At 47.1% G+C, this 17,352-nt stretch overlaps 1 protein-coding gene across 1 annotated transcript in view; it reads right to left on the minus strand.

Annotated features, from left to right (window-relative positions):
• The window catches only part of LOC119971714 (eosinophil peroxidase-like), a 110,321-nt gene extending 93,404 nt beyond the window's left edge, over positions 1-16,917 (minus strand). Inside the window, exon 1 of the mRNA XM_038807646.1 lies at positions 16,754-16,917. Coding sequence (XP_038663574.1) covers positions 16,754-16,834 — 81 coding nt within the window. The 5' untranslated portion in view covers positions 16,835-16,917. The remainder of the gene's footprint in view (positions 1-16,753) is intronic.
• Positions 16,918-17,352: the final 435 nt, after the last annotated feature.

A 17,352-nucleotide genomic window follows, 5' to 3' on the forward strand; every position in this document is an offset into this window, starting at 1 on the left:
GTTGGAAAATTTGCGAGAGAAAGTTTATTAGAGTGTTTCTCATGAACTTGGTTGTGAATGTTCAAGAGAAATTTCTATTCCTAATAAGAGGAAATTCCTTGTGTTATTGTAACAAGTGCAAGAGGCATAGTTGATTTATCAAATAATCTCTTAATAGAAATATCTCAGCAGGTGATGTGTACACTTTAACACACACCTTAACCATTCCCGATGGAAAGAGAACAGTTTACAAACCCATCACAATGTCAGAGATAGTTATTTTCACAATGATAATAACTGAGATTAACTGGGAACCAGCATTGTGACCATTTGAGGAGTGACCAAGTTTGTGTGAACACTGTATTCTAAGGGTTAAAAGGCAGGTCTTACTTAGGTGGGAAAGTCACTGACAGAGGAAAGTCTAAAAAAGTGGATACTTCTGTGGTATTTAGGTGGAAGGACAAGCTCAGAAATCAAGTGAAGATCTGATTAAATAATACAATTTATATATAGAATTTACAGTGCAGAAGGAGGCCATTCGGCCCATCGAGTCTGCATCGGCTCTTGGAAAGAGCACCCTACCCAAGGTCAACACCTCCACCCTATCCCCATAACCCAGTAACCCCACCCAACACTAAGGGCAATTTTGGACACTAAGGGCAATTTATCGTGGCCAATCCACCAAACCTGCACATCTTTGGACTGTGGGAGGAAACCGGAGCACCCGGAGGAAACCCACGCACACACGGGGAGGATGTGCAGACTCCACACAGACAGTGACCCAAGCCGGAATCGAACCTGGGACCCTGGAGCTGTGAAGCAATTGTGCTATCCACAATGCTACCATGCTGCCCTCAATCAATAGCTTACTTGATTTTAGACTGAATGAAATTTTGTTGTACGAGTCTTTTTAGTTTGAAGCAGATGAGAGGAGATTCTGGGAAGACAGCAAATGTTCAGTACAAGGTGTCAGCAGCACGTCATTCCATTCATGTCACCTTGTGGAATTCGATACCACAGAAAACAGGTGAGGGCAAAAGATTGTGGGTGGGATTCTCTGTCCCGCCGCACCTGTTTTCCGGCGTGCCGTATCCTCGCCGGCAGCGGGACACTCCGTCCTGCCTGCCAGCCAATGGAGTTTCCCACTGTGGGCACCCTCTCCTTCAGGAAATTCGCTCTGTGAGTGAACTGCCGCTGAAACGGAGGATCCCACCGACAGAGAATACAGCCCTGCATGTTTTCAAGAAGCAGCTATATAGCATTTGGGGTGAAGAGGATCAAAGGACATGGTGGCAGGATCAGGCTATTGAGTTGGATGATCAGCCACAATCATAATGAATGGTGGAGTGGGCTCAAAGGGCCGAATGGCCTCCTCCTGCTCCAATTTTCTATGGTAGACATTGCTGCCACTGTACATCGTGGTGGAGGGAGTGAATTTTTAAGGTGGTGGATGCTTTGTTCCAGGATGATGCCAATTGACGATTCACACCCTGGAAAGGGTGTGAATAATTGGAAATCTAAAATGCACATAGTTAAAGTATTGATCATCAGTAATAGTTTACTAGGCCACAGTGCAGCTCATAGTGCAACATTGAATTTGCTGCTGTAAAAGAGTGCTGCTTTTTAATAGCTTCTCTAATAAAAAGACTACCCAAAATCGATTGCAGTCAATGAGGTGACTGACAGTTTGTACAAGAATCATCAATGGTGTTCTGTTCGGTTTTTGAAATCTAAATCACAACTATGAGTAAAACACTACTTAACCAATTTTCTAATAGGTTTTTTGCCAATGACTAGGCTGTGGTTGAGTTTTGTGAATTGAGTTGACTTACATAGAACAATTCAAGAGGCAAAGATGCATTTGCGAATTTTACAGATCAATAGTGTGGAAGATTTATCATTGTCCATGATATGAGTTTGAACAAAAATGTTGTGAAGGCTACTTGTTTCTTCACTGTACAAACTGTGAAGGACCAGTTTGCCAAGCAGGTGTTGCATTCTTTAAGTTACAAGTTCCTGTTATCCTATAGTAAGTTCAGCTGAACAGTGATATTGTAATTCTGAACTGATGTTAGATTGGGCCTCACTGCTGTTGAGTTATTGTAATTCATGCACCAAATTATTTATTTGTTTGTGGTGATGATGTTAGGAATCATATTCTTCTTTACTATGCACTTGTACTCTCAAAATTAGTTATTAATGATGCAATAAATAGAGTCTTACTTTTAAGATAATCTAAGACTTAGGTAATGCTTAACCAATGCTCCACTTAGCTTCTACTGATGGCTAAGTTATGGATGGATTTTGTTTTTAGCTCAGTTACTTTTTTATAGGGTAACTAAAACTGTCAAATGATACCTTGGGCGTAAAAATCCAAAATAAAATCTGACATGCAGATTCATCATTCTTACAATTGGGCAATGTTTTGCAAATGTTCATTTCCAACCACTTTATTCTGCAATGTTACACTGCACCGAACAATGTTATTCGTTCATTTTAAATGTAAACATTTTATTTGTGAACACTTTCAAGCTTTGAAATGGAAATAACAAGTAACTATCCATTTAACAGAATGACAAAATAAGCTATGAAGGTTCTGAGCAGGTGCTCACTACAATGGCAGAAACGTTTAGAGGTGATCCAAACTCTTCAAACAATGAATTTACTGGGGTGAAAGACACACATCACCAGCAGGGAGTGGGTGGGGGAGAACCCCAGCCATCTTACAATCCTGATCAGAAATCTGAACAATCCTATATGTTTCTGAAAAGATAGATTGAGTCACGAGATTGTTTGAGGGGGTCAGGCACTCTGAGAGTGAAGCCTGTTGCCTCAAGCAGATAATCTCAGAACAAATGAGAAGATGTGTCTGTGGAGGAACTCAGCAAAGGTGGGGGAAGAGAGAGAAATAGGCATGTGAGAAAGAAAGCACGAAGGCCCAGGAAAGACTGGGGAAAGTCTTACCTATATGGGATGAAACATGGAATCCCAAATCCATATAATTAGCCACCCCGATGTGAAATGTAAAATTGGCTTATTAATTGGTCTATAGTGTGTCCGCCCCAATGCTTTATCACAATCAGATTAAAGAATTCCTACCTTACCATTCCGTCCCTTGCAAGATGCAGCCATTCTCTGTCATTTAATGGGATTCCCAACACTGAAGCTTGACTTTTTGGTCTCCGAGTTCTCACTGTTGAAACTAATGTTCCCAGTCCTATGTTTGAATTTCCCAGTTTGAAGCTGAAACCTTCAGTTGCGTTTGGATTACCAGTTCTGAAGATTGGATTTCCAACCCTGTGTTTAGATTCTCAGTGCTGATTTATACTGCTATAGTTGAATTCTAGACTTGTGCGTATGCCTCTGAGTTATCCCTGTGTGTTTGTTCAGTGAAGTTCAGTTCTCATTTTTATCTGTTGGATTTGGCTGTTGTATTGGCAGAACTCATTACTGCAGAACAAAGCTTCAACTGCTCCTAAATAATAGTCTCATTCATACAAACTTCAAAAAGATTTCTGGTTCTAAATATTCAAATTTGTGGTTTGGAGATTGATAGACTGTCTCTAGCAAAATAGAGAACATAACTTCTGTCAGAATTCATCAGAGATTGAAGGTCAAGGAGATGTCTTTTCTCCTTCTGATAAGGGACGTTGCTGAGGATTCCATGCATTTGAAAATGACGGCAGGGTATTTTTGAGAACTGTGAGATCGTTCAAAAAACAACAATCAGAGTAAGGTTTATTCTTGTTTTGCAATGCGATTTATTTATTTCCTCCCAGTGTTGCGAATGCTAACGTGCACTAGCACTTGTATATCGTTATTAGTAACTTGTGTGTAGAATTGCCAATGGTCGCTTGATGATTGTTTTTACTCCGTACAAGATGGGAGAGAGATTTCAGAACTCATTTGACTAAGCTAGTTGACGGACGCAGACTGAAACTACACTGCGATAGTTGACACCTTGGAATTGAATGGGAAATCTTTACATAGCAATGGTGACTGCTGACAAAATAAATGTGCTTGAAAATCAAGACGAGACGTTTTGTGGAGAAGAAATGCGGAAGTCACTAAACATTCATGCACACATTGGTATTTAGGGTGTATCATGCCCTGCTTCAGTGAATGAGGTGAAACAACATCAACTTGCATTTATTAGCAAACATCATGAGGTTGTTCACAGACGTAGAATCAGACCTAAAAATAGAAGCTGCGTGAAAGAAGGAAGTATTAAGAGGTTTGACCAAATACTTTGTTAAAGAGGTGGGTGTTAGGGAGGGAATTCCAGTCTGGGTAGCTGAAGGTAAGGCTCCCAAAAGTGTGAGAAAGGGATTTTTGAATTCCCTCGTTATAAGCATTTTCCTCAGCCCTTAAATTTGGTGTGTTCCAATCCCCTATGAATAAATCGCACAGCCAGAGGTAGACTGACATTGAAACATGCAGTGCTGGGCTCTGGTTAGTGAAGGGTCCCATACTGAGAGGTGACTGATGTGGGGACACCAATCAGATCCTGGTAGCTCTGAATTTGCTGATAGGTTCAAGAATTAGCCTATCAGCAGCCAATAGAGAACAACATTGTGTCCTGATTAGTGGACTCCCCCGCAGAGCGGGAAAACAGTTTGTCAGACATTGAGAGGTGGTGGAGACTTAGAGCAGTTCAGACGGATCTCCTGAATTGATGAGAGGTTTACTTTCATTGAGTGAATCAGCCGCCAGATTTCTGACATTCAGCCGCATGGGCAGCTTGATTAAAAAGAAAGATCGCCGGCCTAACTTAAGGATGCGGGCCTGCAAAGCCTTCAGCAAGGCCAAGAGGAGGTGCTGGCCAATGGCTGTTGAGGGGATCAGAGGGGTGGCTTTCGACCTCCAGAACAGGGCTGAGGAGGGCAGGTGAGATACCAACTTAAGAACAGAGGCCAGGTCAGATAAAACCAGCAGCAATCGGGCAACCAGCCAGGAGCACACGTGGTCAGGGAGACTTGAGACCCGGCAACCAGAGCGTGGGATGAGCAGTCGGGAGGTGAGAAGGCCAAGCAAGAGCCGGCATTGTGGTCTTCGGGGAGCAGTGGCCAGGGGGGCAACTTGACCAGAACCAGAAGCCAGGGTTGAGGGTGGGGCTGGCTGGCAACCAGATTGGGTGGCCAGGTCAGATAGCCAGCAGCAGCCAGAGGCACACACAATGGTAAAGGCTTGGCCACCCGAGTGAAAAGTGTGAGCAGTCGGGAGGTGTGAGAGCCAGGCAGGCACCAGCGTGGTAGATTTCGGGGAGCAGCAGGCCGACTTGATCAGAGACTAGGCTAAGAGTGAGAGGGCTGGATGGCAACCAATTGCACTTTGGAATAATGACATGGAATTCAGCTATTCTTAATTCAACACAAAGTGCAGTTGCTACTGTCCACAAAGTATAAACGCCTTCCATGCTGTGATCCAATTCAGTGAATTCTCCCATTTGGGATTCTACAGGGAAAGATTGAATGAGGCATTCTAAATTTGCACTTTGATAAAGACCTTCCAGTTTTGTGTCAAGGCATGATGTTTCTCCGAGGAGCTGATCTACATTTCCATCTGCTGGGGGTTTAACTATCGCAGGCTTTCGAGGCAGTTTAGTTATCCTGAGAGGAGTTAGAGGACCCAACTTTTGAAACCGGTCAGGAAATGCCATTCCTGATCCAGTATGTTTACAGTTGGTTGTTTAATCTTTGACCAGTGATTGTATTGCTTTGAATTCACACTGGAATGGTTGAGGCTGCCGATTTTAAAATTGGCTCTCTGTTCCTCACAGTTCAATGGAGGATTTCATCTGCTGGCTTTCGCCCAGAGGCCACTGTTTGAAAAGCAAGGGGAACTTTCACTTTTTGGGGGTTGTCTGAAAATTCTGCCATTTGAGAGTCAAAGCCAGATTCTTCTATTAGGAAGTCGGCAGGAAATTCTAGTATCGTTTCCATTCGTGCTTCTTCCCCAACAAGCAAACAATCCACCCTCTTGGGAGTTGACATGCAATTCCATTTGGCATTCCTCAAGTTGCAGTTGGTTCTGTTCCCGTGGGTCTGTTTCTGCTGGGTGCTCCATTACTTCAGCACTCACCAAATGATGTTCAACTGGTGTGGATCCAGCTTGAGAGTCAATAACAGGCGGCTCCATCCATTCGGACATTTCAACTGGAAGGTTCATTTTGCACGATTTGAATTCTTGGGAGTAATTTGGGTTTGAATGTTCACAGTCTCTTTGCAGGATGACACAGTGGGGATGTATTTTTGTCATGGCATTCTGAAACCTGACTGAATTTGTTGATGCTTCCTTCTGCTGTGATTATCATGGAGACCAGTTCTTCTTCTGCAGCTCTGTTGGAGTTCTGGGCACTTGATTGTTTTGCTGGACCCTCTCTTGGAACCTGTATTTGGCATACCTTTACAGAGTCAGTTCACAACGCTGGTGTGGAACTATCTTCACTTGCTTTTGCATGTTGAATTTACTGCCTTTTCAATGGATGGATCCTCCATCATTCTCAATACTGACATTCAGAAAGTCTCTGAGCTGAGGGTGGGCAGGGTCAGAAGGGCATTGATGTCATTGGGGTGGGGCTTGACGTGGGGGCCCAGCAAAGAGGGAGAGAACGGGGCCTCCAAAGATATAACTCTGCCCTGCTCACCGCAAACTCAAGATAAGATAAAATAAAAGGGTTGGCTTATCTCACATACACAAACACAATGTGGGAAAGGGGTTTTGCAACGTTTACCTCTTTTTTTTGCATACCTACAATGAAAGGGGGACAAGGGAAAAACAGGGTAAAGGGCCAGACCATAATAAAATACAAGTTATTGGCTGGAATTCTCTGATCTTGGAGATTCACTTTTTCTACTGGCTGCGCACATATGCCCGCGGGGTCTTCGGCAGTGGCGGGAAATCCCATTGACAAGCGGCAGGAAGAGAGAATCCTGCCACCAGCGAACAGCGCAATGCTGAGAAAAACGCAGCTGGGGAACTGGACAACCCCGCCCATGGTTTTGCTTAAGTCCAGAATCAAGCGTTTAATGGTGAATTCCTTCAGAGGGTGGCACGTTGCCTATTGCAAGGTGATCTATCTTTCTAGAAGTGAAAACTTCCATTAGAGGAGAAGGCTTGTCGAGTTGAATTAGACTCGAAGGCACCAGTTGCAACATTCCAGCAGTTCACAATGTAGATGAGGGACAGATTTCTCTCTGTTCCTCCCTGCTCGATGGTAAGGTAGTAGACAGCAAATGGAAAAATGAATGAAATGAAATGAAAATCGCTTATTGTCACGAGTAGGCTTCAATGAAGTTACTGTGAAAAGCCCCTAGTCGCCACATTCCAGAGAGGCTGGTACAGGAATCGAACCGTGCTGTTGGCCTGCTTTAAAAGCCAGCAATTTAGCCGAGTGAGCTAAACCAGCTTGCCTGGAATACTGCTTCTCTTCGGAGCTAATATAGTGATGAAGATAAGATTAATGGACTTCAGACAGCTTGGGGTGGTCATGTGACTTACTTGTTTTTCCGCTGGTGGCGGGATTGGGGTTTGTGCCCACCCGCCAGTGGGAGGATGCTAATGGGCCAACAGGCCAGGCACCAAAATCTCCAGGCCCGCCTGATTCTCAAAGTCCATCCAAGGGGTACCCTGCCCACCCCTCTCCTACCAGTCCCCCACTACTAACCCCCACCCAGAGAGCCCCTAAAATGGGAGACCCCCCAGGGACCCTCCAACAATGAAACCCCCCAGGACCCTCCAACTAAAGGAACTCAATACAATGACACCCCAACTAGAGCCCCCCCCCCCCCACAGTGTACCCCTATCTCGAGGGACCCCCACAGAGACCGCCTAACAGGAGGGATCTCCCCCTCACAATGACCACCTAACTAGAGGGACTCTCCCTTTAGAGACCCCTAACTGGAGTAAATCTCCACAGAAACCCCCTAGCTAGAGGGTCCCCATACTCTCCCTTTAGAGACCCCCTAACTGGAGTAAATCTCCACAGAAACCCCCTAGCTAGAGGGACCCCCACAGGGACCCCCTAACTAGAGGGACCCCCAAAGGGATCCCCTAACTAGAGGGACCCCCATACAGGCACCTCCAATTAGAAGGAACCCCCCACAGTGTCCCACTAACTAGCGGGATCCCCAAAGAAACCCCCTAACTGGAGGGATCTCCACACAGAGACCCCCTAGAGAGGGAGCTCCCCACAAGGACCCCCAACTAGAGGGATCCCCATACAGTGACCCTCTAACTAGAGGGACCCCCCCCAACAGAGACACCTTAAGAGAGGGTCCTCCCCACAGGGATCCCCTAACTATAGGGACCTCCCCACAGGGACCCCCTAACTATAGGGACCTCCCCACAGGGACCCCCTAACTAGAGGGACCTCCCCACAGGGATCCCCTAACTAGAGGGACCTCCCCACAGGGACCCCCTAACTAGAGGGACCTCCCCACAGGGATCCCCTAACTATAGGGACCTCCCCACAGGGACCCCCTAACTAGAGGGACCTCCCCACAGGGACCCCCTGACTATAGGGACCTCCCCACAGGGACCCCCTAACTAGAGGGACCTCCCCACAGGGACCCCCTAACTAGAGGGACCTCCCCACAGGGATCCCCTAACTATAGGGACCTCCCCACAGGGGCCCCCTAACTAGAGGGACCTCCCCACAGGGACCCCCTGACTATAGGGACCTCCCCACAGGGACCCCCTAACTAGAGGGACCTCCACACAGAGACCCCCTAACTAGAGGGACCTCCCCACAGGGACCCCCGAACTAGAGGGACCTCCCACAGAGACCCCCTAAGCAGAGGGAACCCCCTCACTGAGACTGCCTGAGAGAGGGACCTCCCCACAGAGACTCCTAACTAGAGGGACCCTCATAAGGGAACCCCTAAATAAAGGACACCCACTGGAACCCCCTAACTAAAATGGCACCCCATAGGGACCACTCAATTTAAGGGACTCCCAAACTAAAGGGACCCCTATCTTAAGGGACCCTCCACAGGGATCCCAAACTAAAGGAGCCTTCTGATGGACTTTCGGGGCAACATCCTTAAGGAGTTGGGACTAAAAGGGATTATTATTTAAATGATAAAATATTAAAACATGCTGCTGTGCAGAGAGACCTGGGTGTGCTCGTGCATGAATCACAAAAAGTTGGTTTACAGGTGATTAAGAAGGCAAATGGAATTTTGTCCTTCATTGCTAGAGGGATGGAGTTTAAGACTAGGGAGGTCATGCTGCAATTGTATAAGGCGTTAGTGAGGCCACACCTGGAGTATTGTGTTCAGTTTTGGTCTCCTTACCTGAGAAAGGACGTACTGGCGCTGGAGGGTGTGTGGAGGAGATTCACTAGGTTAATCCCAGAGCTGAAGGGGTTGGATTACGAGAGGTTGAGTAGACTGGGACTGTACATAGAACATAGAACAGTACAGCACAGAACAGGCCCTTCGGCCCTCAATGTTGTGCCGAGCCATGATCACCCTACTCAAACCCACGTATCCACCCTACACCTGTAACCCAACAACCCCCCCCCCCTTAACCTTACTTTTATTAGGACACTACGGGCAATTTAGCATGGCCAATCCACCTAACCCGCACATCTTTGGACTGTGGGAGGAAACCGGAGCACCCGGAGGAAACCCACGCACACAGGGGGAGAACGTGCAGACTCCACACAGACAGTGACCCAGCCAGGAATCGAACCTGGGACCCTGGAGCTGTGAAGCATTTATGCTAACCACCATGCTACCCTGCTGCCCCTGTACTCGTTGGAATTTAGAAGGATGAGGGGGGATCATATAGAAACATATAAAATTATGAAGGGAATAGATAGGATAGATGCGGGCACCACTGGCGGGTGCAAGCAGAACTAGGAGGCATAGCCTCAAAATAAGGGGAAGTAGATTTAGGACTGAGCTTAGGAGGAACTTCTTCACCCAAGGGTTGTGAATCTATGGAATTCCTTGCCCAGTGAAGCAGTTGAGGCTCCTTCATTAAATGTTTCTAAGGTAAAGATAGATAGTTTTTTGAAGAATAAAGGGATTAAGGGTTATGGTGTTCGGGCCAGAAAGTGGAGCTGAGTCCACAAAAGATCAGCCATGATCTCATTGAATGGTGGAGCAGGCTCGAGGGGCCAGATGGCCTACTCCTGCTCCTAGTTCTTATGTTCTTATGAGTTACCCCTTTCGCCCACCGCGAGATCCACCATGTCAGGGCACGCTGGTAAATACCAGTAGTGATTTCCACCCACGTGCTTCCCGGCCCCAAGGACTGGAGAATCAATAAGCCTGGAGATTTTTGAGCCTGGCCCGCTAAACCCAGTAGCGCGAACCCCAATCCCGCTGCCAGCGTGAGGCCGGAACATCGCAAACTTGGGAGGCGATCCCATTTTTATCCCAGAAGCCCAATTCTCCGCCACATTGGGAACCTCGCTGCTGACAGCAGGTGCCTCCAGTCACTAGAATTCCTCTTTAGAAATATAAATAGGCTCCATGCAGATCCAGGAAGGGGCATTTGTGCCTTTTTAAAAATAGAGATAACGAGAGTCTTTTGTTTGTTTTAGGGTTAGAATTTTTTCTGGAATGAGTCATGGCTAGTCTGGGTAAAGCCTTGTCCAATTTTAAATAATACTTTTATCGAGTTGTTAGGATGACATAGATACATATACTTTACTTCCTGTCCTCTGACTGGCACACCATGATCACCCTTCCTTAAATGTTCCTCGACTCACATTTGATCCATTTGACCTATTTCACTCCCTAGACTCAGATCCAGCAATGCCTCTTTCCTTGTTGGTCGGAAACATGCTGATCAAGAATTCTCTCCTGAACACACTTCAAAAACACTTCAGCCACTCTGCCCCTGACAGAATTACTACATTAGTTTATATTAGGATTCCTAAATTCCCCCATTATTGCTACACTATAATTGTTTGCATTTTTCTGTAACTTCCTCTAGATGTTTTCCTCTAGATCTTTCCCCACTAGTTGTTGGCCGATAGCAAACATCCAGTAGTGTTATGGTGACTCCATTGTTTCTCAGCTTCAACCAAATAGATTCTGGGCTGGATCCTCCATCCCACCAGCCCAGTTTTCCAGCCCGGCGCGCCCCCGCCGGGAGCGGGCGCCTCTTTCCAGCAGCCGGCCAATAGTTTCCCATTGTGGCCAGCCCACGCAATTGGTAAACTCGCGGACATGGGGGCGCTGCAGGCGAAGCAAAGGATACCGCTGACTGAGAATTCCGCTGCCTGTTCTTGACTCCTTCAGGAAATCCTCACTCAACACCACTGTAATAGTCTCCTCAATCAAAACTGCTAACACGCCTCCTTTCTTCCCTTCCCTATCTTTCCTGCACATAATTGCTACCCAGAAACATTTAGTTACACAAACTTGCCCTTTTTTGAGCAAGATCTCTGCTGTTGCCACAACCTCATTCTCCCTCATTGTGCAAGCAGCTCACCGGCTTTATTTACCATACTCCATGCATTCACACACATGCACAGTAAACCTACTTTAGTCCTTATTACATTCCCACTTACTCTGACCCCACCTAATACTTTATTATTTCTTACTCTAATGCTGTATATCTCTCTCAATCCTTTGTGCACCTTTGTTTATCCTTTCTAAGACTACATCCTGATTACCATTCCCCTGTCAATTTAGTTTAAACCTCCCCAGTAGCACCAGCAAAGCATCCTGCAAGGAAATTGGTCCCGGTTCTGGGTGTAACCCATCCGGCCTGTACATGTCCAACCACTCCCGAAACTCCCAGAAATCTAAAGTCAGCTCTCCTGCACCAGTCACAGATTTATCTGCTCTACCTTCCTTTTTCTATACTCACTTGCGTGTGGCACCAGGAGTAATCTGCTGACCAGTTTCCCTCCTAGCTTCTTAACTCGGCTTTGCAGGATCTCATCTCTCTTTCCACCTAGTCATTGGTCCCGATATGGTCCATGACCACTGGTTGTTCATTCTCCCCCCTCACAGTGTTCTGCAGAAATTCATATACATCATTGAATTTGGCACCAGGGAGGGAACAACCATCTAGGATTCAATCTGTGACTGCACAAATGCCTGTCTGTCCATAAGAAAAGGATGGGCAGTACCTGAAAAAGGGAGCCACATACATGTGTCTTTTAAAAAATAAATTTAGAGTACCCAAATTTTATTTCCAATGAAGGGGCAATTTAGCGTGGTCAATCCACCTAACCTGCATATCTTGGGGGTGTGGGGGTGAAATCCACGCAGACACGGGGAGAATGTGCAAACTCCACACGAACAGTGGCCCAGAGCCAGGATCGAACCCAGGTCCTCAGTGCCGTAGGCAGCAGTGCTAACCACTGCACCACCATGCCACCTGTGGTGAACCACCCCGTCCACAAACAATGTCAGCTAACAGTAAAAGTAGGAAAGGAAATTTTGTAGTTAGCCAATTAGTAGTTCAGTGGGCTAGACAGCTGGGGCACGATTCTCCCGAGTTACGAAAAATCGGGAAGCTGGCGTCAAAAACGGGCGCGTTTGACGCCAGCCTCCGCCCCCCCCGACCGGGAACCGATTCTGCTCCCCGGTCGGGGCTAGCATCGCGCGGCCATGAACTCCGGCATCGCGGGCTTAACGAATTTCGTTAAGCCCGCTAGCCAAAGTTAGCGACGGCTGACGCGTCAGATGACGTCAGCCGCGCATATGCGGATTGGACGACTCCAACCCGCGTATGCGCGGATGATGTCATCACGCATATGCGTGAAACCCGCGCATGCGCGGGCCGGTATGCCCCTCAGCCGCCCCGCGAATGGATCCAGCGGGGCGGCGGAGGGAGAAAGAGTGCGTGGGGTAAGTACCCGCTGCCCGCGATCGGTGCCCACCGATCGCGGGCCCATGGCACCCTTGGCACGCACGGTGTCATGGTTCCCCAGATCGGGACTTTACGGCCGTTTTTACGAACGGTGAGAGCAGGTGTGTTTTACGTTCATAAAAACGGCCGTAAAGGCCTTGGAAATCGGCCCATCGGCCAGGGGAGAATCGCTGCTCGCCGTAAAAAAACGGCGAGCAGTGATTCGTGTCAGGGGGCGGCCGGGGGGGGGGGGGGGGGGGGGGGAGAATAGCGGAGGGCCTCGGACCAGCGTGTCCGTAAAAATTTACGCCGCCCGCTATTCTCCGATTTTTCGTAAGTCCGGAGAATTGCGCCCTTGGTTTGTGATGCAAAACAAGGCCAGCAGAGTGGGTTCAATTCCCGTACCAGCTGAGAATTCTGAATTCTCCCTCTGTGTACCCAAACAAGCGCCAGAATGTGGCAACTAGGGGCTTTTCACAGTAACTTCATTACAGTGTTAATGTAAGCCTACTTGTGACAGTAAAGATTATTTATTTATTATTTGTTTTATAAAATGTGTAATCAGATAGAGAATGAGAGGAGATCTGAGTTAAACTGGACAGCTGGGACAAGCACATACTTTGGCTTGCTAAAGCAACATGGCGAATTAAGGCCACTGAAGTTTAAAAAAAATTCATTCATAGGATGTGTTCATTCAGCGTCGTTTTCTACTTGCCCATCCCTAATTGCCCTTAAGAAAGTGTTGGTGAGCGGTCTTCCTGAACCACTGTGGTCCTTAGGTACATTCACAGTGCTGTTAGGGAGGGAATTCGAGGATTCTGATGCAGCAACACTGAAGGAACGGCAACATATTTCCAAGTCAAGATGGTGAGTAGCTTGGAGGGGAACTTCCAGGTGATGGCGTTCCCGTGTGTCTACTGCGCTTGTCCTTCTAGATGGTAGAGATTGTGGGTTTGGAATGTTCTGTTGAAAGAGCCTTGGTGAGTTCCTGCACTGCATCTTGTGGGTGGTATACACGGCTGCTACTGTGCCTCGGTAGTGGAGCGAGTGGATGTTTCTGGGTGGGGTGCCAATTAAGCGGGCTGCTTTGTCTTGGATGGTGTCAAGCTCTTTGAATGTTGTTAGAGCTGCACTCATCCAGGCAAGTGGAGAGTTACCCTGCTAGAGTATATCCTGTGGTTTCACTTCCCTCAGTGAACCCTCCAAATGTTCATCATGGAAGAGCACTGATGTTTTGGGCTAGGGGTGCTAGGGATTGTAATCAGCATGGCATTTCCGTTCTTTTGTATGTCTTGAGGCAACAAGACTTCATAGGGTCTGCTGTCAATTGTTGAGCCCTAGGGCCATGCCCATCCAATTGTATATGAATGTAACTCATCCTTTGCTGGTCTGACCTATCCATGGGACAGGAATAAGGACGCGAGCAATCTGGGATACTGACTGAAAGATAGATACCCGTTGGGACAGCTTTCATCAGATTCCAGATAGAGGATCGAGACTTTGCAGGGTCAACTGGGCTGGACTGTATAGATCTTGCCCTGATCTGATGCCGAGATTGTTGCTGATATTTTTCCATTTTCCCGACAATTCTGTCCATTGACAATTATTTGCTGATTGAGTAGCTTGCTAGGCTATTGGGAGAAGCATAAATGTGTAGGACCAGAATCAAATTCAGGCCAAATTGGATAAGGGTGCAGGCTGCCCCCACCAAAGAACTTTAGTTCACCAGTTTTTATAACAAGCTAGCAGCTTTTATGATAATTTTTCCAGGTGCTAGCCCATAAAGTACAAGATTTACTGAATTTAATAACATTTCACAACCTTCATTGGAAGGATTAGAACAGAATTTCTGCTTTGCGTGTCCGGTACTATAATCACTATAAGAGAGATATAACCCTAATGTAATAGCCTCTTCCTCAAGCTAGATATCTGTGGAACGTATTTGTTTATTTGAGATTTCCTCCTGCTGCCATGGTTCCTGACCTGAGAGTTATGGCCAACATCCAGGTGCCTGTCAACAGAGGCCACAGGCCGAATGCCAGTGGCATGAGGCATAATAAGAGGTGAGGACAGGTCGAGCGAGCTACCAGCCTCAATACAGCTCCAAATTGTGATGCACAAGAGCTAATTGAAAGCACAGTGTTTTTCATTGGCTGGGTCCCACACCTTACATCAAAGATAAACATTCCCAAACTAACGGTACTGCAACACACTCCCCAATTGCAAGAATGCAAGGCATTGTACAAATTCCGCCACAAATCAGCAATTCAACATCAAACAGGCCTCTTTGAAGCTCTGATGAAATGGCAATAATTATATACTCAGGTAGTGTATATCACGAATAAATATGATTCATAAAAATATTTTAAATGCCCACAGAAACTGGATTCAATAATGCCCATGGTGAAAGCCTGAGGATTTTACTGTCATTACAGTCACATGTCTAGAGCAGAAAAATACTGACAATAGTTTAAATAAAAACCCTGCCACAAGCACCAGAAAACAGATAATTCAAGGATTGAGTGGCAAGAAGCATTGGAGAAGAATTGATCATTGAATTGTTTGAAAAACAGAAAAAGCTGGATAACCTCAGCAGGCCTGACAGCATCTGTGGAGAGAAACATAGTTTACATATCGGATCTAAACGATCCTTCCAGATCTGATTTAGATTCAAAATGTTGACTCGGTTTCTCTCTCCACAGTTGCTGCCAGACATAGAACATAGAACAGAACAGGCCCTTAATGTTGTGCCGAGCAATGATCACCCTACTCAAACCCACGTATCCACCCTATACCCGTAACCCAACAACCCCCCCCCCCCCCCCCCCCCTTTAACCTTACTTTTCAGGACACTACGGGCAATTTAGCATGGCCAATCCACCTAACCCGCACATCTTTGGACTGTGGGAGGAAACCGGAGCACCCGGAGGAAACCCACGCACACACGGGGAGGACGTGCAGACTCCGCACAGACAGTGACCCAGCCGGGAACCGAACCTGGGACCCTGGAGCTGTGAAGCATTTATGCTAACCACCATGCTACCGTGCTGCCTTTAAAGACCTCCTGAGTTTATCCAGCATTTTCTGTTTTTATTTCAGATTTCCAGCATCCACAGTATTTTGCTTTTATTTGAATTGTTCTTATCTGTTTAACACATTCTACCTTTATCACCGTCATCAGAGCCTACTTCCAAATAGGTGACATATCCTTCAATCTAAATACCTTCCTTTAAAGTCACAGCTCAATCTGTTACAATGTAAGAAACATGGGGCTGGATTCGCCGTTTTTGATGAGTGCCGAGGATCTGTAACATTTGACATGAAAAAAATCGGCAGTGCCCCCTCACTGATCCAGCGACCGGTGAGGGGCTAGCAGCCACGTCACGTGAAACTCCCAGTTCCCATGATAAATACGGCTGGAGAATGGCTGGGTCCGTGTGCACGGACCCGGCCTGCCAGATAGTGTCCCCCTGACCACCCCCCACCTGTCTCCCGAACCGTCGCGGAAGTCCTCCCGGCCAGCAACACGGCTCCCGCCCGACTGTGGTGATGCTGGACAGTCCGCAGCCACCACGCCGGGTTCCCGACCGCTGAGACCACACGTCAACCGCGCGGTCAGGAACTCACTCGGCCCATCGGGGGTGGAGTATTGGGGGAGGTCCTTCAGGTGACCCGCTAAGGCTGTCCCAACGGCATGCGGTGTATGATGACGCCATTTTGGAGGGGGCAGAGCATACAAAACCCGCGTCAAAAAGGCGCCACTCCTGATTCCAGCGTGAAAAGGGATTCTCCGCCCAGTCGCCGATTACGAAATCGGTGTCGGGGAACGGCGAATCCCACCCATGGTAACCAATTTGAAGGCAGCAAGATCTCACAAACAACAAAGTGATAATGACCAAAACACCTGCTGATTTTTTAGCAATACAATACTGTTTGAGGACTAAATACAGACCAGAAAACTGAGGCGAACTCCCTTGCTCATCTCCAAACCCTTCCTTCTATATCCACCTGAGAGGGCAGACTGGACCTCCATTTAGCATCTCATCCAAAGGACAGCTATTGACAGTGCAGCACTCCCTCTGTAATGTACAGGCGAGTCAGCTTAGACTATGTGATAAAGTCCTGCTCAATCCGAAATATTTATTTGAACTGTGAAAGTGACTCATCTCAGATGTTGGTTCTTTGGGGAATTCCAATATCGTGCTAACCTGCTGTACTGGTTCTTGCAACAACACTAACCTTCCCTCAAACTGCCACAGGTGATATATGTGCATTCCAGATGTGCAGTTTACACGTTCCCATGGAATGATCTGTGGGCGGCACAATGGTTACCACTGCTGCCTTCCAACTCCAGGGATCGGGTTCAATTCAGGCCTCGGTTGATATAGATATAGAGAAATACAGCACAGAACAGGCCCTTCGGCCCACGATGTTGCGCCGAACTTTTGTCCTAGGTTAATCATAGAATTTTGGACAATTTTTCATGGCCAATCCACCCAACCTGCACATCTTTGGACTGTGGGAGGAAACCGGAGTACCCGGAGGAAACCC

This window comes from Scyliorhinus canicula, chromosome 9 (assembly GCF_902713615.1).
Source record: "Scyliorhinus canicula chromosome 9, sScyCan1.1, whole genome shotgun sequence".
Lineage (NCBI taxonomy): Eukaryota > Metazoa > Chordata > Chondrichthyes > Carcharhiniformes > Scyliorhinidae > Scyliorhinus > Scyliorhinus canicula.